General features: G+C 34.4%; 2 protein-coding genes across 2 annotated transcripts; one reads left to right on the top strand and one right to left on the bottom strand.

The window, feature by feature from the left end:
- Positions 1–10,942: 10,942 nt before the first annotated feature.
- LOC114714321 (uncharacterized) lies at positions 10,943–11,668 on the bottom strand. Its single transcript, XM_028899045.1, has one exon. The coding sequence runs from the start codon at positions 11,666–11,668 to the stop codon at positions 10,943–10,945; it is 726 nt and encodes a 241-aa protein (XP_028754878.1).
- A 1,974-nt stretch (positions 11,669–13,642) lies between these two features.
- Positions 13,643–25,099, top strand: LOC114714330 (TMV resistance protein N-like; the record flags this gene model as incomplete). Its single annotated transcript, XM_028899056.1, has 7 exons — positions 13,643–13,808; positions 13,926–14,139; positions 14,241–14,418; positions 15,044–15,256; positions 15,356–15,637; positions 23,538–23,771; positions 25,036–25,099. Coding segments are annotated over exons 1-7 (1,351 nt in total), but the record flags the coding sequence as incomplete, so codon positions are not given.
- Between the last annotated feature and the right edge of the window lie 835 nt (positions 25,100–25,934).

The following is a 25,934-nucleotide window of genomic DNA, read 5'->3' as shown; positions in this document are numbered from 1 at the left end:
TTTTTCATAGCCAAACGGTAAAAGATTTTAGGATATTCCTAATTGCCGACTTGCAAATATTTTCAAAACTTTATTCAAACGAGGATGATCGGATGACTTGAACTAGATCAGACTTTTAGGCGGATATTATAAGTTTATGACTTTAATGAATGCAGCCTTGTGAATAAACGAGAGAAAGACAGACTCGTGAATTATAGTGAAAGCATAAGTGGGAGTTTGCCTGCACTTGGTGAACCTGTTGCTTCTTGTTCTGTTCATATACATTCTTCAGATGCTTTCTAGTGATTATATTCTCAGACTGCTTCTTCACATGCATGTGTAGATAGATGAACTTGTTCTTATATTTGCAAGCTCCTTCAACGCCTTCCTCTGCCTCAAGCTCGTTATATTTCTTTGATCATCGGAGAAGATGCAGCAATATGGTAAATGGAGAAAAAAATACATATAGATGGGAGGAAAATTCACATTCATTGATTCACACACACACACACACACCAAACATCCTTTTCTATCTCAATCTGCTTAGTTAATTTCCCGTAATTATGAAATATCAGAAGTAAGAAATAATCACCTTAGCGTCCACTTGAATCCCATTCTTCAAGATCGAGCAGAATGAAGTTGTGGCTATAATATTATAATCGTCCCTCTTCACCATCTTAGCTTTAAACAATAAAGAAAGGGTAAAATAAGCAATGCAATTTGGACTCCCTAAGAATCGAATTAAATCTCTATAAAAACAAATCTTAAAGTAATTGTATGCATGCCGAAACAACATAAGGACGTGGTAATTATAGTACCTACAAACAAAAAAAAGAAAAAGCATGTCCATCGCTATTAATTAAAACTAGAGCATACCATTTTGAGGTGGAGGCGTGAGAGTCATGTATCAAGTTGAAAAGGGCACATCATTCAAACTCAAAATCATTTATTCAAACTTCATCGAAGTAAGCTGTGATATTTGAGCTTTCGAGAGGTTGCAATAGAGTTAGGATGTGGAGGAAATGGCAATTGAATTTGTTGGAAGTAATTTTGATATTCAAGGGTTGATGTCGTGCAATACTCCCCTAGTTGAAGCTCCAAGCTCAAGCTACTCCTTCATCTTCAAGAAGCACAAGGAAATTAGCCTCTCATAGCTCTAGAAGAATCCACAATATATTTGAAGCAATGAGAATCTATGGAGACTACGATGAGAGAATGGGTGTGAAGAATTGATAGCAAAGAAATAAAGAGAACAACGAAAAGGCAGAACACCGTGGTGATGATGAACTGGGAAGAATGATTTGCGGATGATGTCAATGAAGTAGTGGCTGCGTGTTGCTCCCTCAAGGGTGAAATCGGATGGAAATTGGAGGGGGTGTTGGCGGCGTGTGGTATATAGTTATGAGGAAGGGAGGAAGGTCGTGTGAATGTGTCATGGCTCGGCAGTACATATAGGAAAGGAATGGAGGGAGGCAACCGTGATACTACGTGAAGGAGGGAATATAATATATATCCAAATCAAATCTAAAGGATTGGGGTGTGGATAATTTCCGTGTCCTCTTTTTGAATCCATAAAAATATAGATAATATCATAATCTGATGTCATCCAAGCTTTGTCTCCGATTTCCCTTTTCTTTTATTTTTTATTTCCTTCCTTTCAGCTTTCTCATTATCTTTATTTTCTTATTTTTTTTAAGTCCTACAAAAGATAAATTGAGATACTACCACAAAATTCAAAATCAATTATTTAAAAAGAGATAAAAATGTGATAAGATCTCCTATTAAATCTCTATTTCATGCAATCAGTATTTGATTCAAAATACCCACAATCAATGCAATTTATCAGATAAAGGATAGTATCTCAATTTATCTTTTACAGGCCTTAAAAAATACGAATTGATAAATATCTCTAAAAAGATATCAAATAATATATTAAAATAAGGATTTATTAACAATTGAGACAAGTGTAAAGTAAAACACAAAGGATTGAAGAGCATTTCTTTTTAGTTTACGTTATGGTTTGCTTTTGGACTTTGTTTAGATGTTGGGCTTCAATACGAATTGATCAGGCCTGATAATAATCAAAAAAGACGATGGGTATATGTGTAATTTGAGGTAATCTCAAAAATTAAAAATAAGGACTTGTACCCAAAAAATAAAAAAATAAAAAAAAGGAAAACAACAGAAATTGAAGGATATCTCATTGAACTTGAGCAGAAGCAGAGCAATGCGAGATGTGGACAAGAATGTAATTGGATCGAGAAGGATTTGACAGCCATAATGAGCGGCAGGTGTGTTGGGACGCAGAAGCCACGCATTTGCATAGAAATTAGGAAGCCTTGTTCATATCTCTTTCCGGGGAAGCTCCAAGAAATTTCCACCATAAACAGTCTTCCCTTGTTTTCATTATAAGGTTGTTATTTTATTGGTCTCTTTCCTTTGCAGAGCCATTAAAAGATTTCAAAAGCTACGCCATCATTTTCACCTAGTTATTTAATTTCATTTCATGGGTTTTTATGAGATTTATTAGGCTTAGGGGGTGTTTGGCAACTTCCAAACTATGGTTTCAGAAACACTTTTTCACAAAACAAGATAAATTCCTCCACATATTTACTTCGTAAATCGTAAAAATATTTCTGAAACTATGATTTGGTTTTTATCCAAATACTCTCTTAATTGCATGACTGAATGTTAACTTGTGGTAATTTGGGGAGTAGGGTGATTCTTGCAAATTGGTTGTTGTAAAGGGCAAAATTGTTATTATTCTATTGATTTAATTTAGTTGAGTTAATTTTGAGAATATAGGACATTGCGGTTGTTTAGAATTACACTCCCCCTCCGTAAAAGTGGCTCTCTCTCTCTCTCTCGGCTTTCACAGCAGACCACACGGCCACACTGCTTCAATGAATATTACTTTCTATAATTAAAAATTTGACTAAAATATATTTTTAGTGTTTTAATTTTATACTAGTTTCAATTTGATTCATTAACTTTAAAAAATATATTTTAACCCTTTAATCCTAAAATTATTAATAAAAATGATGATATTGAGATATTGAATATTGATAAAACATTTTCAAATGTTAACATATTAAGTTTAGTTTGCAAAACAACTATAATTGTTTTAAAATATATCATTTAAGATTAACAATTTTAGGGTTAAAGAATTAAAAGTATACATTTTAGAGTTAACTGAAACTTTATATGAAGTTAAACAACTAAATATATGCTTTAACCTGAAAATTTTCATTCATTCAACAATAAAATTCAAAATTACTTAAATGGATCTGTATGACCAAAATTTTATCAATAATTAAATTATTCTAATGTATTTATTGCCAATATTTAAAATCATTATTATACAATTTCCCTGCATACGAATGATTACATGATAACCATGTTTTCATGAAAAAATCCAAGCGTTTTTGTTAAATTGTTTTTTTTTTTTTAAGAAAAACACCTTGCATATATATGAATATGGGAAAATTTTCCATGAAAAATTGTGACCATAAGGCTATGTTTCGAAAGCCCAGGAAAATTCAATAAATATTGAAGGCATGTTGCAAAATCCTGAGAATCTAAAGAATCTTAAAGCTAGATTGCAGATATTTTTATTGAAAACCTTCAAATTAGATTGCAGAATCCAAGCTAAGAAAAGATAGGAAAAGGTCAACATGCAATGAAGAAAGGGGCCTACATAGGCTGTCTCTCATTTTTATCTATTTTTTATCTCTTGCTTTTCAAAAGAAGAAGTAGAATTCCAAATTAACAAACAAAAGTGTTAAAGGGGGAGTTTGGTTTAGAAAAGAATTTTTACCTAAGTCGAGACAAGATTGTTTTTACATACTTACCTTGTGTATTGTTAAATTAATTTAAGATGCTAATCCAAACACCTCCCAAGTCTGATATTCTACAACACGCACCTAAAGAAATTATAGAAGTATATATATAAAAGTAAAAACATTCAATATCTTGATCTTATTTTTCAAGTACACCCACTGCTATAATCTTATTTTTTTTGGTACATTTAGTAGCTCAGTTTTATTTATAGTATATCTAGCATCTTAAAGATTAGGGTGTTAGATGTAATTAAAAAAATAATATCAAAGTACTAAATATATCAGAAAAATAGCATCAACGCAATAGTTGCACCTAAAGAATAAGATTAGAATGTTGGATAGATAGTGATTAGTTTTTGGCAGAATTACAATGAGGTCCTAAAAAAATTAATTACTACTCTTCCAGTCCTAAATATAAGATCCTTATGCTAGTGCGTATAAGTTATCATTTTCTTCCTTGGGCCTCATTATAATTCTTCCTTAGTTTTCTTGATAAACACCTTAATCCATTTCAATATATAGAATCATTAAAATCTTGAAACCTCAAATTTAATTTTATTAGGTGTTGATATTCATTTGAAAATCCTTTAATTCTTAGTGAGCTTTGAAAAATCATAATTAATTTTAAAAAAATCGAAATCGAATATTTCAATTTTATAATATTTGATATGTTATTGATAGATAATAATACCTTAGTATTAAAAAAATTAGCCCGGGAAAATTTTAATTCCAATGGAGACCTTGGTCTGTTCTTTTTTTTTTTTGTTTTTGAAATTTTTGAAAACTTGTGATCCTTAATATATGTCCTCAAACGTCATTTCCACTAAATGACATAATAGTTATAATGTGAAATGTGGGATCGTGCGACTAATTATTGTCTTTATTCCTTTGGTGTTTCTACACGGAAGTTAATATGAACATATATAGGACTAAATATTCACAAAATTTAAAATGACAAGAAGTTAATATGAACATATATAGGACTAAATTATGGGCGAGGCAATTGAAGAGAAGCTTCAAATGCATTATATATTTGGAATTCATTATAAATAAGAAAAGTATGCCTCAGCTGAATATGATTTGTATTAAGTGACAATTCAATATTCCCAGTGGACGGCAACATGACTGAAAGCAACATGACAGAAGTATGGAAGGGCAAAATGGTATGTTAATTAGTGTCCTTTTTAAATTATTAATAAATATTTTAAATATTCGGTATTATTCAATCAAATCGCTAAACTAATATGGGTACCTTTTACCTGTTGTTGTATATCTCAAGTGTCGTCTTTTATCACTCGAGTACTATAGATGATTATATATACACTCTTGTATATTTTCGCATTCACAGATGCCCCCTAAGTTGAGAAAAATGAATCTATGTGATTGAGCGCATTAGAGGACGAACTTACTTAGAAGGAGGCTTTTACTTATTTATTATTTATTTAAAGGTGATTGAGCGGGTGGAGAGTCACTTAGTAAGCAACTTTGATTCCATTCAATCCTATTTTTCAATTAAGAAATGAAGACCATTATCACACAATTAATTAGCGTAATAAAAATGTTCTAATTTATTATTTTTCCTAGAAAGGACTAGGAAGCTTTATATTGCATGATTTCAATAAATGTAGTTTTTAGCATAATTTTTTGGGAAAATGACAAGAAAATGACTGTTGAATTCTGAAATGACAAATGGGCATGTAAATTACTGAAATGACAAAATGGGCATGGGGTATCAATCTGGAATTTGGATAATTTGCCAAAAAGACTAAAATGCCCTCAATTTTTTCGGGAATCAGAGGGCGGGATATTGTGCAACGAAACTAGAGTTTGGTTGATGATTCTCCACTTGGCGAAACTGCATAGACCATAGGGTTCTCTGAACTCTCTCATTGCACTCGGCGAAACTGCATATGGTTCTCACGTCTCACATTGCCATAGTTGAGGATACTGTGAACGAGGAATGTGAATAGCGTCCGGCTTCTTCATCTTTTCAGTGGGTCTCAGTGAGAAGCAATAAACCAGTGACAAGCTTCAATCTTCAGAAGGGAGAAGGGGTGGCTAGAGAGAGAGATTTCGAGGGAGAGCACCTGTAAGGTCGTCGCCGGTTGAGGAAGAAGTCGATATTCATTCCGACCCCGGTAAGCCACCTAAATCTCTCCATCTTGTACTTGTCTGATTGGAGTGTTTTGATATGGGGAAAACGGTGAATGTTGGTTGTAAAGTGGAGGAAGCAATGGTAAAGGCTTAAAATGGAATGTAAAGGTAGATTAGATTAAAACTCGGTGCTTTTGTCTGTGACGGAATTACAGAAGTTGTGTGCTTGCTTTGATTCATATAACTCGGTCCATGTTTGACGAGATATCTCTCTGATTGTTGTTGTTTGATTGCTGTGTTGCTGTAATGTTGGGCATAATATACGTGTGAATTCTGACGAAACCTCATGTGGTGGCTAGTGAATCATGAGCTTAATTCAAGACATGATAAAGCATTAAGCTTGCTTTCATCAACCCAAGCCACCACACTGACCAAAAGACGGCATCTATAATAGCAGGAAACATTATGTAGATTAGGCATATAGTACTTGTGAAAGCAGTGCTAGTTTTTTGTGAACATATTTGACTTATGGTTGGAGGTAGTAAGTGGTAGTAAGTGGCTGCCATTTGTTAGCCTAATTGCAATCCTTTTTGGGATAATTTGAGTAAAAAAGTTATGGTATTTACAACATGCCATGTGACTTCCGTGATGATAATCACAAGTTGATTATTTGTGCCCCAAATTAGGACCTAGGTTCACTACACAAGTAATAGGATTAACAACTTTCGTATTGAGAATTGCAACGTTTGTAATGATAGTTACCACATCACTGTTGCCATTTGCATCTGAAGTCTTTCAAGCCCAAATCACGTTTTTTTAATCCATTTTCACTACCCCAGTAATGATAATGACAACGTTCGTACTGATAATTGCAACCTGTGTAATGATAGTTACAATCTTCCCATTGCCTTTTGCAACTCTGCATGTTCATACCCAAGTAACACTTTTTTTAACGGAAATCCACTACCCCGGTAATGATAATCACAACATTCGTAATGAAAATTGCAACTTTTGTAATGATTGTTACCACCGCGCTATTGCTTTTTGCAACTGCATGTTCGTACCCACATATAAATTTTGTCAAAAAATTTCACTACCTGGGTAATGAAAATCACAACATTGTTAATGTAAATTGCAACTATAGTAATGAGATTTACCATTACGGTTTCCCTATTTGCATCCCCATGTTCTGAACCCATGTATGAAATTGTAAATCTTAATTGCAACTTCAGTAATGATATTTACCAGTCTTGTTTTCCCATTCCTGGTTCCTTTAATTCAAACCCACACATCAAATTGTTCAAGAAATTTCACTACCCCCGTAATGATAATGACAACATTGAAAATATTAATTGCAACTTCAATAATGATATTTACCAGTTTGATTTTCCCATTTCCAGTTCCCTTGATTCAAACCCGCGCATCAACTTGTTCACGAAATTTCACTACCCCCGTAACGATAATAACAACATTGGAAATATTAATTGCAACTTTAGTGATGATATTTACCACTCTGCTTTTTCCTTTTCCACCTTAATTTCAAACCCACGCATCAAATTGTTCAAGGAATCCCCGTAATCATAATGACAACATTTTGAAGTCTTAATTGCAACTTCACTAATGCGATTTACCACTCTGCTTTTTCCCATTTCTGGTTCCTTTAATTCAAACCCACGCATCAAATTGTTCACGTAATTTCACTACCCTTGTAATGATAATGACAACATTGGAAATCTTAAATGCAACTTTAGTGATGATATTTACCACTCTGCTTTTTCCACTTCCACTTCCTTTATTTCAAAGTCAAGTAATACATTTTCAGGGAGTTTCACTAGCCCGGAAATGATAATAACAACATTGGTAATGTGAATAACAACATCGTTGATGACATTAACCACTCCAGTCATACCCATTGGCAACTTCCACCATCTCCCTCGAGGGCATTAAACACAAGGTCATCTGTGTTGACAAAATAGCATAGAAGTACACCTGAAGAGCATCACAGGATGTTTACATTAATATTCAAACTTTACTACATGTGTAATGGAATTGACCACTGAAGTGACAATATTTACCAAAAACCAGTAGGCCCATCATAGAAGCTGCATAACTTATATTCAAATGACAAGTTAACATTAAGATTAATCCACCACCTAATGTTTCCTTGTCATTCAGATTATAAAACATATCCTACCCAGTAAATATCATTTACAAAAGGGATAGCCTACCCATCATAGGATTTTTACATTAACATTCAGACTTTACTACATCTATAAAGGAATTGACCACTGAAGTGATAATATTTACCAAAAACCAGTAGGCCTATGACAGAAGCTACATAACTGATATCCAAATGACAAGTTAACATTAGGATTAACCCACCGCCTAATATTTTCTTGTCATTCAGATTACAGAACATATCCTACCTAGTTAACATCATTTACAAAAAAGATAGCCTACCTATCAATCCTTCTCCCAAAAAAATTAAAAAGGGTTCAAGAGTCATTCCATTCCTATAAAAAAAAATTACCCCTGTTGGTATTGACATCAAATCTTAAGTTGGGTTTGGATTCTTGCATGTTCTTCTTGTGTGGCCAACTTGCTGGCATGCACTACAATGGTACACCTTTTTGTTTTGAAATTGCGACTCTTGCCTATTTATCCTAGGCCTTTCTGGCGGTCGACTAGTCAAAGGTGGTGCCAAAAACACTTGACTTGCTATATCTTGCAGCCGATAGTTATTAGGATTTGGCATGCCGATTATCACCACTGGAGTCATTATCCTACCATAAATCTTTTATTAGGACGTAATCTTGTAGCATTCTTCAATAAAATCATACACATTGCAATTTAAGGCCTTGATAGCTACACATGCATGCGGGCATGGGATGCCTGACATTTGCCAAGCTACATGATAATGATTATTTTTATAATTAAATAGGCATAGATTTTGAAATATATTTAGTGAAATATGTGGATAATTTATACCTATTTAACCATCTTTTATTAATGTATCTTCTTATAAGATAAAAGACGATTTTTGCATAAAATCTACTCAAATCTTTTATTATTTTTAATGCAGGAGATATAAAATTATTGAAAGAAGAAAATATCACAAATAAAAGATGAGGCAAAAGGGGAGCAACATATGCAGCAAATAATATATATATATTCACATATTAGGAGGATCAAAGGCGTGAAGTTCATGAAAGAAGCAAATCCTCAATTATGATTTAATATTATATTGAAGGATATAAAGGCTGAAGAGGCGTGCGGCGTGTGGATTCAAAAATAGTAAATCGGTTGCAATATGATATAGTATATTATATTGACTGCAAGGAAGAAGATAAAGCATCCGTGATAACGCAAGGCAAATCATGATGAGATATAATATATTATATTATTGGATATATATGGATGGAGATGGATAAGAGGCGGGGATCCACGGGAGAGAAGACACGCAACAATTATAAATAGGTACCGGGGATAGCAGCGAAGGGACATCTCGACTTCTTCGTGCTATTGAGCGGCAGCGAGAGCTGAAGGCAGAGAAGAAGTAGCGAGTAGAGAGCGGCAGAATCCATTTTCTTGGTTCCGCTGTGACGGCAGTGAGGAATCGAGACGAGCAGACTGGAGGTAGCAAGCAGAGGTGGCGATTCTCTTTCTAGCGACAGCGGAGAAGGGCGCCTCATAGATTTGTTTTCCTCTTTCCATCTTTATCCTTTTGTTAAATCTGAACTCTTTCTTTTCAGTTTGAATTTTATTTTTATGGATTTTATTTTAGCCATGTGTGGCTAGTTTTCTTCTAGACTTAGAGTAGCTATGAACTTACGTATGGATTAGACTTTGTTTTCATTTAATGAATTATGCTTGATGTTAATTTTGGTTACTTGATCTTGGTTTAATATATCTGTTTAATGTTTGGCCATCATTAAATATGAGTTTGAGCATTGAGGTTAGCCTTGACGAAGGAAATCTTAATTAGACTCTAGGATTGAGTAATATGGGATTAGATTTTTATCTAATTTGCGAGTAGGATAGAAATATACCTAGGAGCCCCATATAATTGATGAAGAGTGAAATTATTTTATCCTCTTAAGTATTTGAGTTAGACATAACCTTATTACTTAGGAGAGAGTTATAAGTGGATCGAAAGACACTTTTAGCTATAAATACTCTAGATTAACTAAATTAACATTGAGACTAATTAGTTAAATAAAAAGCAAAAGTCTATGAAACTAGTAAGGGATTAGTAACTCTAAGTTGCCTTTAATATTGAATTTTTTCTGTCTTTAGTCTTTTTATCCGATCGTTCATAATTCAGCTTGCTTAACTTAATTGAAAACAGGAACTTTAGTGCCTAAACACTAGTTTGTCTAATTCTCTGTGGGAACGATACTCTATACTTACTTTTTATTACTTGATCGACACGTGCACTTGCGTTATTCACAAATTGTGTGCATCACTACACAGCTACATTCACCTTTTTCAAGATCAACATTAATGGTTCCTTTTGCTGTATGGACACACACCCTCCCCTTTCCGTAAGGAACACTTAACATCCGTGCAGATCTCGTCATATTTTCCATCAATGTTGCATTTGTATTTGGGCTTGCATCATTCTTCCATTTGCTCATTGCCATGCTTGCTGCATACATCTTCTTGGCTACTTTTTCACGATGCTCATGTATAAGTTGGGCAACATTATATCTTCTCTCCTTCAACATCCACGTATTGAATGACTCCGTAAGATTTGTTGTTATGTTGTCCCATCGTTTAAAAGGGAACTTGCTTAAGACCCCCTTGTGAATATCACCATGATTGATAAGCCATTCAAATAATTGGGAATTGAAGTGTCTCATGTTATCCATTGCTTGATCAAACTTTGTGTCAAGCCTTGCATATGCAATGGCATCTAGGAAATGCAGTCCATCCTCTCTTGTGTTGCCACTTGTCTTCCTTTTTCCTCTATTTAACTTGATCATTTGTGTATTGAAATTCTCCTTAACATGTCTGTAACAGTACGCATGTCACTCACCTCCGAATATTGCTTGCACAACGCCTATAATTGCATTTTTTCTATCTAAAATAATTGTTAATTGCATTGACCCAACTATCTCCTTAATCATATGTAAGAACCATGTCCAATCCTCAAGTGTCTCTTCCTTCACAATCGCAATGGCAAAAGGTAATAATTCATTGTCCCCATCATAAGCCGATGCTGAAAGTAATGTCTCCTTATACGGTCCACTTAAATGACTTCCATCAATATACAGTACATTTCTAGCACCAGCAATAAAACCCTCTATGCAACACCCATAGGCTATGAATACACGCTTAAATCTGTTGTTCCTTGCAGCCACCCATTTTGCCACTGTTTTGTCATTTGTTTCCTTCAACCGATCACATATCCATGGAATAAGCATGTAAGTTTGATCAGGTCTGCCATGTATGTCCTCTAATGCTTTTTCCTTGGCCCTGTATGCTTGCTTGTATGTCAACTTCACACCATAATCTCTTTCCAACCTCTTTTTTATATTATTTGGACACATGTCTATGTGATCCCTAACCTCTTCAATTATAATTGATGATGTCAAGCTAGCTGATCCACCATGTGTCACGTGAAGATTGTCTTGGGCATTATGAACATGCTCATTTTTGAATGTTGTTACACGTAAAAATGCTAGAGTACTCTTTCCAGCTGCTCTCGCATTGATCCTCCATGGACAGCCTTCAACATTGCATTTGACATACATATGGGCATTAGAATTCTTCACATAGTTATACTCAAATTTGTTTGCAATGCTGAATTTGTGTAGTTTCTTCTTGAAATCATCCGCATCTAGAAAAGTCTACCTCAATCCTAATAATACTGTCTTCCATTTCAGGGAATTCATCCCTGGCAAAGGAGTTGGTGCACTCTCTACTACATATGACAGGATAAGAACATTTTCAGCTACTATGTAATTCACACATTCGACAGCATCCTGAATCATTGGCTCATCATTTTGCTGTGACAGTCCCGACAATTTCGACATGCTGCATGTATAATTACAACATTTGTTATGATATTGACAACAACATTATGGCAATTAACAACTTCCATAACCAGAAACTTGTGACTTACCTGTTTCGATCAGCCACTTCTTCCTCCGTATTCTCATTACCTTTAGATGTTACGTAAACATGTGCATTACTATCATTATACTCAAATAGGTTGTCAACTTCATCATCATCAATAAGATCTATTAATATCCTATCATCAAAGCCCAATGTGTATTTAATGTCGCAACCATTACTATCTACACCAAACCATTCTCCTATCATAACCCTCAAATCTTCAAGTCTTATACCCTCCTTTATCACTCTTACCCTGACAGTTCCACCATAGTACTTAACTTCACCATCACCATTTTCTGCAAAGTTCCCACCCACATGAAAGTAACAAGCAAGATGCTTTGAAGATGTTGACCCAATGTTAGATGTCATCAAAGCTACCTAACCTGCACCAAAGAAGCATAAATCAATATTTTAGTTCCCCAATAATCAATTTCATTTATCAAGATTTCAAAACTTTTCTTAGGATTTCACAAAAAATGCAACACCCAAAAAATGCACACACACAATTGCTGCATTGACAACTTAAATATGGGATTTCACAATTCCAATAATGAATTTAACAACACTGACCACCTCATGCTTACTGTTAGCCCTCAAACTTCATGCCCACGTTATCAGTTCCCACTATTTTTCCATTTCCAATGTATCACTCTCTCATCCTGGTCAGGTTCTTCATTTAAACCATCTACACTCATAAACCCATCCCCATTAGACCATACACCAGTAAACCGACTTGAAAACTGAAACCCATCGTTAAGCTCCACTTTCTTATGTAATACCCACGTTCAACCTCTCTCTCTCACTGCAAACCAAGTTGTCCACAAAGCAATTCCACCGTAATAAATCAGATTTGTGGAATGGTGAAAGTTGGAGGAGTAGATAAGAGCATTTTAGGAGAAATTTTCCTTACCTTTTTCGTCTTCTCAGCGTTCAACTCTACTCCAGCTGCGTTTTCAGCTTCTGAGCTCTCTCTCTTCTGCTATTACGTGTCATGTATTCGTTCTTCATGTCTTCAGACTGGTTCAGGAGCATTTTAGTCTTTTTGACGAATTATCCAAATTCCAGATTAATACCCCATGCCATTTTGTTATTTCAGTAATTTACATGCTCATTTTGTCATTTCAAAATTCAACAGTCATTTTCTTGTCATTTTCCCTAATTTTTTCAAGGATTATCTGCAACCCAAGTGGCTGTAGACCAATCGAAGAAAAACTGAACAAGTACTCCATAAAAAATAAGTGAATAAATAACAAAAATCGTTAGAAATTAATTATTGAAGGAGCATGCTAGTTGTGTCTGGTCTCTGTCAACTTCTTGCCTACCTCACAATGAAAAGGAGAAAGAGTATAAGCAGTTAACAAAATTCTTTATTTTCAATTCTTATCAAAGGTGCGCACTAAAAGAAACAACAATTTGGAACTTCTTCGTATCCCTCTCGGCGCCAACCTCCCGGAAATTTCCTCCTTAACAATACACTTTTCATTTTATTTTCGGCTTCTAATTTTGTTTCTCTTTTCCATTCGCTCATCTTCTAGAGCTAAGTGAGCAAATTGTGACTCCACTCTATCCAGCTTAATTCCCATTGAGAAACGCGACCGATCATGAAAGTGATGGGGGAGAGTTTCGTTACTGGACCATCATCATCATCAAGGCCGATCCAAGTTTATCTAAGTATCAAAGGAGATGACGAAACTTGCAAATTCACAGATAGGCTTTGGGCATCTCTTGAGACTGACGATTTGAATACCTTTTGGGATGATGAGAAGCTTGAACCAGGTGATTCCATCTGTCTTCCTCGTCATTTTCTTAAACCAATTTGACAATCCAATATTTCCATCGTTGTCTTCTCCAAAAACTATGGTTCTTCTATAAGGTGCCTTGAGGAGCTCTCAGAGATCGCTGTTCGTGTTCATGAATCGCGATATACTGTTTTCCCAATTTTCTATGGTGTTGACCCATCTGAGGTTCAAAACCAGTGTAACTCTTTTGAAAAAGCTTTTGCTCAACATGAACAAAGGTTCCCAACAAATTTACGCAAGGGACACATTTGGAGATCAGCAATAACTCAAGTGGCCAATCTCTCTGAAAGTTGGGATGTACCATATGAGTAAGTAAATTTACTCTTGCCTTTTTTCTCTATCAATTATAGTGTAACGGGGTATTGAATAAGTTACTAATTGGGTGCTTTTGTTTCTGGTTTTACTTCAGCCCATGCCCACAAGTTACTGATGACATTGTTAGAGAGGTCAAGAAAAAAGTACGTCAACTGGAATATGTTGATGCAGATTTAGTAGGAATGCCATCTCGAGTGAGAGATGTAGAAAAGCTTCTAGAGCTGGGTATGAATGATGAAGTTCCTGTGTTGGGCATTTGTGGTATGGGTGGGGTAGGGAAGACAACTCTTGCTAGAGTTCTACATGATAGGATCTCTCACCATTTTTATGCTTCTCATTTCATACTCAATGCATCTGAATTTCACAAGGTTGCAAGTCGAAAATATCTCAAAAATAATATTCTAGAAAATATTCTCCTGTTTATTGATGGCATTCGTCTTCCCTTATGTAAATCGGATGATCTGGTTTGTAAATTCTAACATGTTAGGTGGAGGGAGTAGAATCATCATAGTAGCTAGAGATGAAGGAGACCTTAAATGGCTTGGGAAGCATTATATTTATAGGGTTAAACTATTGACCAAGGACGGAGCTCTTCAATTGTTCTGTAGAGAAGCTTTCAAATATGATTTTCCATTGAGAGGTTATGAGGAGCAAAAATAGATAGTGTACTCCAATATGCTAGTGGCCTGCCATTAGCTATTGTTGTACTGGGCCATTTCTTGTATAACAGAAGAGCTTCAGAATGGAGTAGTGCCTTGGTTGAACTGAAAAAGGTCGCTAATTCTATGATAATGAAGGTCCTCAAAAATAGTTTTGATGAAATGGACCGTGACTGCAAGGAAATATTTTTAGACATGGCATGTTTTTTAAATGGAAAGGATATTAAATTCGTGGCAGGAATTTTGGATAGCGTTCATACCAGTGAAGTACGATGTACAAGTTGTGACTGAGAAGTCACTCATGGCCATTGTAGATCAGAAAATTCAAATGCATAGTTTAGTGCAAGAAATGGGAAGAGAAATTGTTCGACATAAATTTCCTTCTAAGCCAGAAGAGTGGAGCAAATTGTGGGATTTTGATGATATTTTTGGTGTTATGCAAAATGACATGGTAAGTTTTCATAATGTTCTTTTGGTTGAAACATTTAACACATAATGTACTAAAATTGAAGACTTTGCATCATTTTTATGTAAATGTTTTTATTATCAGGCTACTCTTGAAGTTAAAGCAATAGTCTTGGAATTAGAAGATTCACAAGGGCCTACATTGAGAGCTGAAAGTCTATCACGCATGAGAAACCTTAGATTACTCATATTTCGCATTGTAAAATTTTCTGGAGTCTTAAAGTATCTTCCCTTGTGGCTCCAATATATTTCATGGCACCAATATCCATTCACTTCTTTGCCATCAAGTTTTCGCCCCTTTTTTCTTGCCGAATTGATTTTGCCTAATAGCCGTGTCACAAGTATATGGGATGATGAAGAAGAAAAGGTAACGTTAATTGTGCCTATATATGCCCTTGTAGATATTGTTTAGCTAATTGTTTGGTTTTTTTTTTTTAATCCACAGATGTTCTTTCTCTTGAAGAACATGAATCTTAGTGGGTCTAAAGATTTAATAAAGCTGCCAAATTTCAAATCCCTACCAATTCTTCGGAGGCTAGAGCTTGAAGGATGCAGTAAATTATCACAGCTTGATTCATCAATGGCTTCTCTTTCAACACTCGAATTCTTAAATTTGAGGAATTGTAGTAATCTAGTTAGTATTCCTAATGATTTATTTTCTCTATCCTCTTTAAGAATGTTAAATTTGGCTGGTTGCTCTAAATTTGCATATTGTTTGAACTTTCTTCCTTTTGATCTGGCGCTTGGTGGGAGGAAAAGCATTTACCCCCGTTTGGATGGGGAGAAAAAGAGAGAGGAAAGAAAACTAGAGAAGAAAATGGGGAGAGAAGTGTGTTTTCTTCTATTTGGATGGGAGAGGAACAATGAGAGGAAAGAAAAGTTGGAAAGAAAATAAGGTGTGGGACCCACCCAATTTTTCTCTCCACATATGGAGAGAAAATGGGAAGAAAACTTATTTTTTCATACTTGCCCTTTTTCCTTCACATGTTCCTTTTTTCTTCTTTTTTTTCTATTCTGAAAATTTGCACACGTACCTAGCCGTGCCTCCCATCCTGAACTCCACTCAAAATCATTCTTCTTAATACAGATGCAAGGATCAGGTCCATAACACCATCATAGCTCCATCATTGCTTCGACTATCGGGTGAATATTTCCTTTTATCCCTGCTCCATCTTTTCCCTTTTATTTTCTACTCTTTTTCCTTTCAACCATTCTAATTCATGGACCATGTCCCTCATGATTTCACATTTGAGTTAGGAGAAAAAATAATTCCTTTGTACTACTGCTATTGAAATTTCATGGTTTTCTTGCAATTCTGATTGAGTTGGTGGAATTGGGAGATAATTTTGGTTCCCTGATATTGACTTGATGCTTTTGCTTTCTCTCTCTTCAAGATTGATTCTTATCCATGTCTATTATTGGGGAAATGTTTTTGCTATGGTTCTGTTTTGGATTTGGAATGACATTGGTTTCGAAAATATTGGATCATGTTTAATTTATATACTTCTTTTAATTATATTTCATTTTAAAAATTATCCAATTTGTAACCTTCAAAAATAATATTTTTCTCTAAAATTATTTGGTTTAAAATAGAAAATTATGAAATTATATGTTTATCAAATTATTTGATTATAAATTTTTTGATCATGTTAACGTTAATATCATTTTGTTATTCTAATATTGATTTTGATTTTAAATATGATATATTCTTATATGTAAGGATATTTTGGTCATTCATGTTTTTGCTTATTTCTCTCTATTTTCTTTCGTCTATCCAAACAAAAGAGGTGATAACATGTTCTCTCCAGTTTTCTCTTCTCTCCACTTTCTCTCCTTCCGTTTTCTTTCCTCCTAACTTTTCTCTCCATCCAAACGGAGCATTAGCAATCATTTCTTCCTTGCAAGCAAAAGAAGCTATGTAGACAAAAATCTATTTAAGTGTATTATATTTGATATTCAGAAATGCTATTTTACACATTTAATTTATTAGTTATGTTTGTTTCTCAGACGCACCTATCTCTTTTAAAATTTAATAACTTTTTAACTTTACATTTAATATATATTATATATATCTTATGAAAATAAAGTCAACACAATACATAATAAATGAAGGATAAAATTATATATCCATATAAAAAATTTCTCTCACTTCCCATAAATAATTAAACATTCATGAAAATTTATTAGCATTGTTGAGATACATTTAATCCAAAATTTATTAAGTGAGGCTCCAAAAAAAAAAAAGGTCAAATTCCCCATCGGATACTTTAATCTAGAAGCTGATTGGGCTTCTATCATACGTAACGGATGAAAAGCCTTGACTGTCATAAATCTAGTTGTCCTGGCATCATTTTTCCTCAGTCGATGATCCCTTACTAATAACATCCGCGGAAAAAATTCAAAAATAAATTATGTATAAGTCTCAAATGAGAAATTTTTATAATTAAATCTCCATAAAAATACAGCCGCAAATATCTTAAGACCTGGTTAATTATAATTTTCAGTGGATGTGAAAGTGCCACTTGGTCTCCTTCAACTTTAGGGTTGTAAATTACGAAAATTTTAGTTGTAAATTTATATCGATTAGTTGTTAAATGTACATATGAGAGAAGGAGTTCTTAAGATCAAGAGGTACTTTTTAAGACGGGACAAAACTTGTTTGGATTAACTTATTTGAAGTTATTTTATAAGGAGTTTTGTCTCAAATTGGATAGAAGCGCCTATTCCTATTTAAGTGTATTTGGGGATTTCCCAGAGAAACTAGATAGCTGTAACTAATGAGAATTTGCGGGGGTAAAATTGAAAGGCATCATGTAAAAGGACAAAATTTTGGTTAAGTTACTTATATTTATTAAGCCAAGTTTTTTAATTACACATGTTATTTTGTCATTGTTAGTTGTTAAAATACATATGTACACTTTTAAATTGACATACGAACACTTGTAAAGTTTTGTATTAGTTATTATAATGAAAATTAGAATTTGTAAATTTTTGTAAGATGCCTGTTATATTGTTATTGTTAGTGATTAAAATGCATGTGTATCTGTGAGCTCTTACAAATTTACCTATAAAATATGAACACTTGTTATTTTATTTTTTCTAATTATTAAAATGTGTATGTGTAATTATAAATCCACTTGTGCAAATAATTGTTAGAAATTAATTACCTGAAATTTACAACTAATTATCACGAATTTACAATTAAGTTTCGTAATTTACAAGTGAATATGTCCGAAGTTGAAGGGGACAATGTGATCCTTTCGCCGACCCGTAACAATTTGGCTAGCTAGCTAGGCGTGTAGATAAGTTTTCTTTTATAACAAGACAAAGTGATATTAATAAATCAAAGGATATTTCTATTGGTTAAGCAGAAAAACGACGTGGAAAAAAAGGCGGTGGCATTTTTGTGAATAAGTTGAATGAGTTTTGATTTTCCACGGTGGTTGTAAATAACCGCTGTTAAAAATTCTTTCCACGGCGGTTTTCTTAACAACCGCCGTGGAAAGTTTTCAATAACCCTATGGCGCCTTCGTATTCCATCATTTCTCTTTTGTTTCATCAGTGCGACGTGGTCCCCCTCTGTCCCACCACCGAAAAACTTCTATTACTGGCCATTCCCCCAACTCCCTCACCTTTAAACTCCTCCATTTAGCTTGTGGTGTCTTGCTGCCGTCCGCCGCCATTCGAACGCCCCTTATTTCACATTTGAATCATCTCTACTCTGTGAGTATCCTCTTCTTTCATTCTTTTCAATTTTTCTTGGTTTGTGAATGTTTTGACCATGAAAATCTGTTGCATTTCAAATGGGTTTGTTAGTTTTACATTGTGGTTGGCTTGTATTATTCATTTTGTGTTTTTTATGTGCTTGAACCGTTGATTGGTGGGCATTTGATGTGAGAAAACCTCAATTCCTTTCTATATACAGTATTAGAAACATGTTTAAACGTTTGAAGTTGATTAGTTGTGAAGTTTTTGATTTTTTTATAATTTTTTGATATTTATTTTGAATTTTTGGTAGTTTTTTTTGTAATAAATTTGAGAATTTAGTAATAAATAATCTGTTTGTTATTTTGTATTTTTTTTCATTATGAACTTTGATTGATAGTAAAGTGTTGTTTAGAATTTCACTGCAAATGGATATCATTTGTGTTCCCGTTTTGGATTCAGAAGTTTTAGCTTTAAGAATCTTTATTAATTGAATTGGTTTGAAATTAAAATTTATTTTTGCTTTATTTGTTATATTTCTTCAAATTTATCATGTTGAAATATGTTATGAAGAATAGTTTTTTTATTAAAATAACTTTTTTTAACTATTTCACCATTGAAATATGTTATTTTTACTTTTGTTTTATTTGTTATATTTTTGGATTCATGTTGATTAAAAATTTTGAGTTTTTTTTTCTAATTTGGTGTTTACTTTGTACATAGTTGTTAAGGGGAAATTTTGTCAAATTTTGTATTTTTAAAAAAGAGACATTCTCTTTAATTTGTAATTAAGTGTTAGTCAATTTTAATTTATTGACTAACATTAATGATTTTATTATTTCAATATCTGAATTAAGGAATTAGAATTGAGCTTGACAACTATATTCATAGACTCTGTAGAACAATGGATCGTAGTTGGATAAAAGCTAAGAGAATTGGTAAGGAATATGAGGATGGGGTTGAAAGGTATCTTGAATTTGCTCAGAGAAATGCTCCTAGAAAAAGAGATGAATTGTACTATTGTCCTTGTGTCAAATGTCTAAACCATAGTCGACGGAGTATTTCTGAGATAAAAGAGCATCTTATCTATGATGGAATAAATTTGAGGTATACAAATTGAATATGGCATGGAGAAATTAGAAAGACTACACTATCTGCAAAAGAGAAGGTTGTGAATGAAGACTTTGGTGATAGAATTTTAGATATATTTCGTGATATAAGGTCTGAATCCTCTATACAATTCTCTCCCACCTTTGAAACTTTGTGTAGTAATGCAGAGACGCCTTTATACCCAGGGTGCAAAAGATGATTACACAAGGTTGACAACCGTGTTGAACTGAAAACTTGAATGAGGCAAGAAATGGTTGGACCAATGCTAGTTTTATAGAATTGCTTAAATTGCTAAGTGATATTCTTCCAAAAGGGGATTCACTTCTAAAACGAATGTATGAGGCAAAAAGAAAATTTTGTGTCCGATGGGTTTGGAATATGAGAAGATACATGCGTGTCCTAATGACCGCATATTATTCAGAAATGATTATAAAGGGTTGAATAAGTGCCCTAAATGTGGGGCTTCAAGATACAAAATGAAGAAAGATGATGGTGATTATAATGAGATAACCAAAGGTTCTCCTTTTGAAGGTTCTGTGGTATCTTCTAATAATACAACGATTTAAGCATATATTTGCTAATGTCATAGATTCAAAGAACTTGAGATGGCATTTCGATGAGAAAATATGTGATGGGAAGCTTTGTCACCTGACAGATTCTCCTCAATAGAAAACAATAGATAAAAAATTTCCTCAATTTGGTGGCAAGCCAATAAACCTTTGGCTAGGGCTTTGTACGGACGGAATTAACCTATATGGTAATCTTAGTAGCACACACAGTGCTTGGCCAGTGCTCCTCGTAATTTAGAACTTGCCTCCTTGGTTATTCATGAAAAGAAAGTATATCATGCTATCTTTGATGATCTTAGGGCCAAAATAGTCGGGAAACGATATCAATGTGTATTTGGCACTTTTGATTGAGGATCTAAAGAAATTATGGGAGGAAGGTGTTGATGTGTTTGATACATATAAACAAGAGACCTTCAATTTACGTGCCATGATCTTCACCATGATAAATGACTTTCCGGCATATGGAAATTTGTTAGGATACAATGTTAAGGAGCATAAAAAATACCCAATACGCGAAGAAGGCACCCACTATATGCAACTTAAACATGGCAGGAAGACGGTATACCTTGGTCACAGAAGGTTTCTTAGTTGGTATCACCCTTACCGTAGATTGAAAAAGGCATTTAATGGCTCACAAGAATATGAAATGGCTCCAAGACCATTAACTGGAGAAGAAGTTTATCAGGGATGGAGGGAATTAATGTGGTCTTTGGTAAAAAGAAGAAGACTACCGGTGAGAGGAATATATGGAAAAAAGATCTATCTTTTTTATCTTCTATATTGGCAAAGTCTTGATGTGAGGCATAGTCTAGATGTGATGCATGTGGAGAAGAATGTGTGTGAGAGCCTTGTTGGTACACTTTTGCATATAAGTGGAAAGACTAAGGATGGAATCAATGCAAGACGAGACTTAGTCAAATTGGAATAAGAAATGTCCTCCACCCACAAGAAAGACATGGTAAGAGGGCTTATTTACATCCAGCTGCACACACATTATCAAAAGAAGAGAAAAGAAGTTTATGTGGTTTTGTCAATAGTATTAAGGTGCCACAAGGTTATTATTCTAATTTAAGCAAACTTATTTCAATACAAGATTTGAAGATAACGAGAATGAAGTTTCATGATTGTCATGTGTTGATGCAATAAGTACTTCCACTTGCTATTCGAGACATTATGAAAACCAATGTGAGAAATACTATTACAAGTCATTGATCCTGCTGAGTTGGATGAATTAGAAAATGAAGGTTATGTGATCCTCTCCCAATTGGAAATGCATTTTCCTCCATCATATTTTGATATTATGGTCCCCTTGACAGCTCATCTTGTGTGAGAGATAAGACTTTGTGGTCCTGTGTGTTTATGATAGATGTACCCTTTTGATAGATACATGAAAATTCTAAAAAGGTACTCTAAGAATCCTTATTGGCCTGAGGCATCAATTGTTGAGAGATATGTAGCTGAGGAGGCAATTGAGTTTTGTAACGCATATCTTGATAGGGTAAAGGCAATTGGTCTTCCTCAATCTCGACATGATTAGGGGAGAAGAAGAGAGGGAACACGGGGTGTCAAGAGAAGTTGTAATGCAGGCACATTTATACATTTTAAACAACACAGATGAAGTTTTTCCTTACTTGAATACTCACAAGAATATGCTGAAGAACTTGAATCCAAGAAAGAACGATGTGCAACTAGCTAATGAACATAATAAGTCATTTGCAGAGTGGTTCAAGCAAGAAGTGTTATAATTGCTTATTTACTTTATAACTCTATGCTATTATTGTATTGCAGGTGACATTTGATATTCCCGCCACTAAGCAAATGAGAGACCGTCTGTTTAAGCAACTTGATGAACAGTAGAGGGATTTTAAAGCCACGCTTACAAAATGTTATATTCGTCGAAAAAGAAAGGGTGAGCATCCTAAGGAACAATATTCGTTTATTAGTGACGAGGCATGGGAGAGAGTTTTGTGAAGCAACGTGAAGACCCTGTATTTCAAGTTTGGTTTCTTCAAACTTAGTTTTTAATCAGGTCATATTTTGTTTAACTAAACTAACTTTGTCGAATTTGTTTCATTGTTATAGACATTGAGTCAGAAGAACAAACAAATATCTAAGCAGAATGTGTACCCACATACCATGTCTCGTGTAGGGTTTGGTGGGTTGGAAAAAAGTGTGATGGAGGAACGGATGAAGAATGCACAGATGGCTGCTGCTTTAGATCCTACTGGCTACATTTCCACCATTGATCGTCCTTCTTGCCAAGAAAAATGGAAGGCGGTGAAGATTAAAAAGGGTCAATACATTACTCCACAGTCTACTACTGTTGCTGAGAGGATTGTAAGTAATATTTAAGAATTATGCTTTATTAATTGCTTTTTCAATTATCTTAAATTGAATTTGTTGCTTTAATGTTATAGGATACACTTGAGGAGCAATTATCCCAAGGTACATTCATCCCTCAAGGACGGATGGATATCTTGGCCATTGTTATTGGAAAGGCTGACCATCCCGGCTGAGTCAGAGGGACCCCTGAAGGGATTGGTATTAAAGAATTTTTTGGCTCTGCTTCACGAAGAAGCACTAGATCATCCTTCCCTAACATGGTATCTAAAGAGGAGCTCGACCAATGACTACAGGAAGAAACATAGAGAGTTCGAGCTGAAGTCAGTCAACAACACATGGCAAGATGCAAAAGATATGTGACGAATTCGATGCCAAGTTTTAACAAACTCTAATGATGATGGGCACAAGCGGATTCCAGATGCCCCGAGTATCTGAACCTTCCCAGGTAATAATCACACATCTTTTCAAATCTTCTAGAGATTCATTTGATCTATTTAAACTTATTTAATGTGCCTTAACTAATTTCATATTATCTTTCAGGGTTCACTTGTGATAAAAAGCGAGAAGAGCAGTAATAATCAGACACATCAACTGATAGTGTCTGATCTTGACCCTAGCCCTAACCTTGTCAAAGACAATGGGATGCTGTGTACTTTCTATGTGGATTATAAAAATTCACCTGTTCATGTCGCTAGTAGTCAAGCATTCATGGGCACAACAATTCACTGCAACAAAATTTTGAGCGATCAAGCAAGTGTGACAGTGGAGAGGATTGTTCGTGGTCAGGGGGTACAGCAGTGCCCAATCCTACTGATGATGTTCAACTCTTAGCCCAAGCTAAAGGACATTGCATTTTGTGGCCAAAGAGACTTATTACAAAGCCAATCGTGAAGAAGGCGGTAGCGAAGAAGGCAACAACGAGCGCATCATCAGATCCTGTACTCTTGCCTCTTCCTGGTGATGTTGCGCTTATATATTCCAGTTTGGAGGTTCTTCATTCTGTAGTGCCAAACATGGATAAGCCTATTACTTTCAAGATGCCGGTGAGGATTGTGGTTTCAAATATAACATACGACTTCACTATTGACAAGAGGGACCTCGTTCAGTTCCTCAACTTTGAGGAGCTTGATATAGTCTTCATGCAGCTCGCTATTTTGTAAGCTACAATATTATTTTCTTATTTCATGTTATACTTTATGCATGTCCTAATGTTTCTCATTTGAACAACAGGCACTTTACTCAAATCTGTTGGAACAGAGGACTTGAAGGAACATATGGTTTTATGTGTCCTCAAAGGGTGCAAAAAGAGCTTAATACTGTGGAAGCGAGGTCAATCTACATGATGACTACAATGACTCTGACTAGAAAGCCAATATATTTTGTACCTTACGTGGAAAGGTAAGTGTATTATTGTATTTGAGATACACATACAACTTGTGTATTTGAGATACACAAGTTGTATGTGTAGGATTATAATTAACATAGTTTGTCTTTTACAGTTATCATTGGACTCTAATTGTTTGTGCCCCTTTTGATAACAAAGTTTATTGGTTTGATTCACTCTATATGGAAGTCCATTCAAAAAAACCAAAGATGTCATCGACACGTTAGTTTATGTTTATATATTTATTACTTGTGAAGTTTATAAAAGCATGCTCTAATATCATTTTCTTTTATACTGTTGATAGGGCTTTTCAGGGTTTTAATGTTATGGCGATTAAATAAAATAGACAACTACCAACATGGATTCTCCCAAAGGTATGTTGTTTTAAACTAACTTTTAAACCTTTTTAGATGAATTAAATTGAATGTTATAATCAACAATGTCTAATATTCAATTTTATATTTCATTTTGTTAGTACCGTTGTCAACAAGAACATATTGAATGTAGATATTATGTCATCCACTACATGAATGACATCATTGAGATAGGAGTGACTGAGAAATTAGACGAGCTAAAGATAAGTTACGTTGCATAACATTTTTCAATTCATTTCACATTTTTGATTAAGTTTACTATATTATTTTTGATTAACAGGTATTTCAAAATATTGTGCCATATCCCATGGATGACATCAACTTGATGAGGGTCAATAACATTGGTACAAAATATGAAACTTTCAAATAGTTAGGTCATTCCTCAAAAAATTCATTGTTAGATATTTTCTCTTGGTTCCCTCTTATACATGTTCACGATTTCTATTGTACGGACAGAAGTAGTTACTTTCTTTTCCCTCCTGAATTGCTGGTTCTCTTGGTTCCTATATGTGTTCTTTGGTCTTAGGTTCCCCTTAGTTCTATTGGTTTCTCTATTTTGCTTTGTGTAAAAGAAATTTCAATACTTATTGCATATATTAACTAACTAATTGATTTCTTGTTCATATGGTCTTGTTCTACGTATTATGCACTACCTACATTTATTTGGAACTGTAAACTGCAGAGTGGTAAAAATGAAAATCGAACAGAATTAAAAAAAAATTAACGGCGGTTATATAAATAACCACCGTTAAAATACTTTTCCACGGCAGTTACATAAAAAATCACCGTTGAAAGTTTACTTTCCACGGCGGTTTTTTATGTAACTGTTGTGGAAATATAGCTTTCCACGGCGCTTTCTTATGCAACCACCGTAGAATTTTAATTTTTCACGGTCGTTGTTTACAAAACAAAACATGGCGGTTGAAAACCGCCATGGATATTTGATTTTCCACGACGGTTGTTTACTTAACCGCCATGGAAAATCAAATATCCATAGCGGTTTTTAACCGCCATGTTTTGTTTACCTTTCAACATCGACTGTATCAACTTCGTCGTCAAAAACCGCCATAAAAAACCACTATTAATCGCCGTTAAAAACCTTTTTTCTGGTAGTGCACGTCTCTTAAGTGTGTCTTTCTTTTATACTCTCGAGGTTCAAAAGAGTTATTAGTGTTTCTC

Source organism: Neltuma alba, unplaced genomic scaffold (genome assembly GCF_004799145.2).
Source record: "Neltuma alba isolate B1F8T4 unplaced genomic scaffold, ASM479914v2 tig00001937_pilon, whole genome shotgun sequence".
Lineage (NCBI taxonomy): Eukaryota > Viridiplantae > Streptophyta > Magnoliopsida > Fabales > Fabaceae > Neltuma > Neltuma alba.
This window is presented reverse-complemented; position numbering and strand designations above follow the sequence as displayed.

Excerpts from the sequence above, each read along its gene's own strand:
- LOC114714321 (XM_028899045.1), bottom strand. The coding sequence starts at position 11,668 with ATGTATGTCAAATGCAATGTTGAAGGCTGTCCATGGAGGATCAATGCG.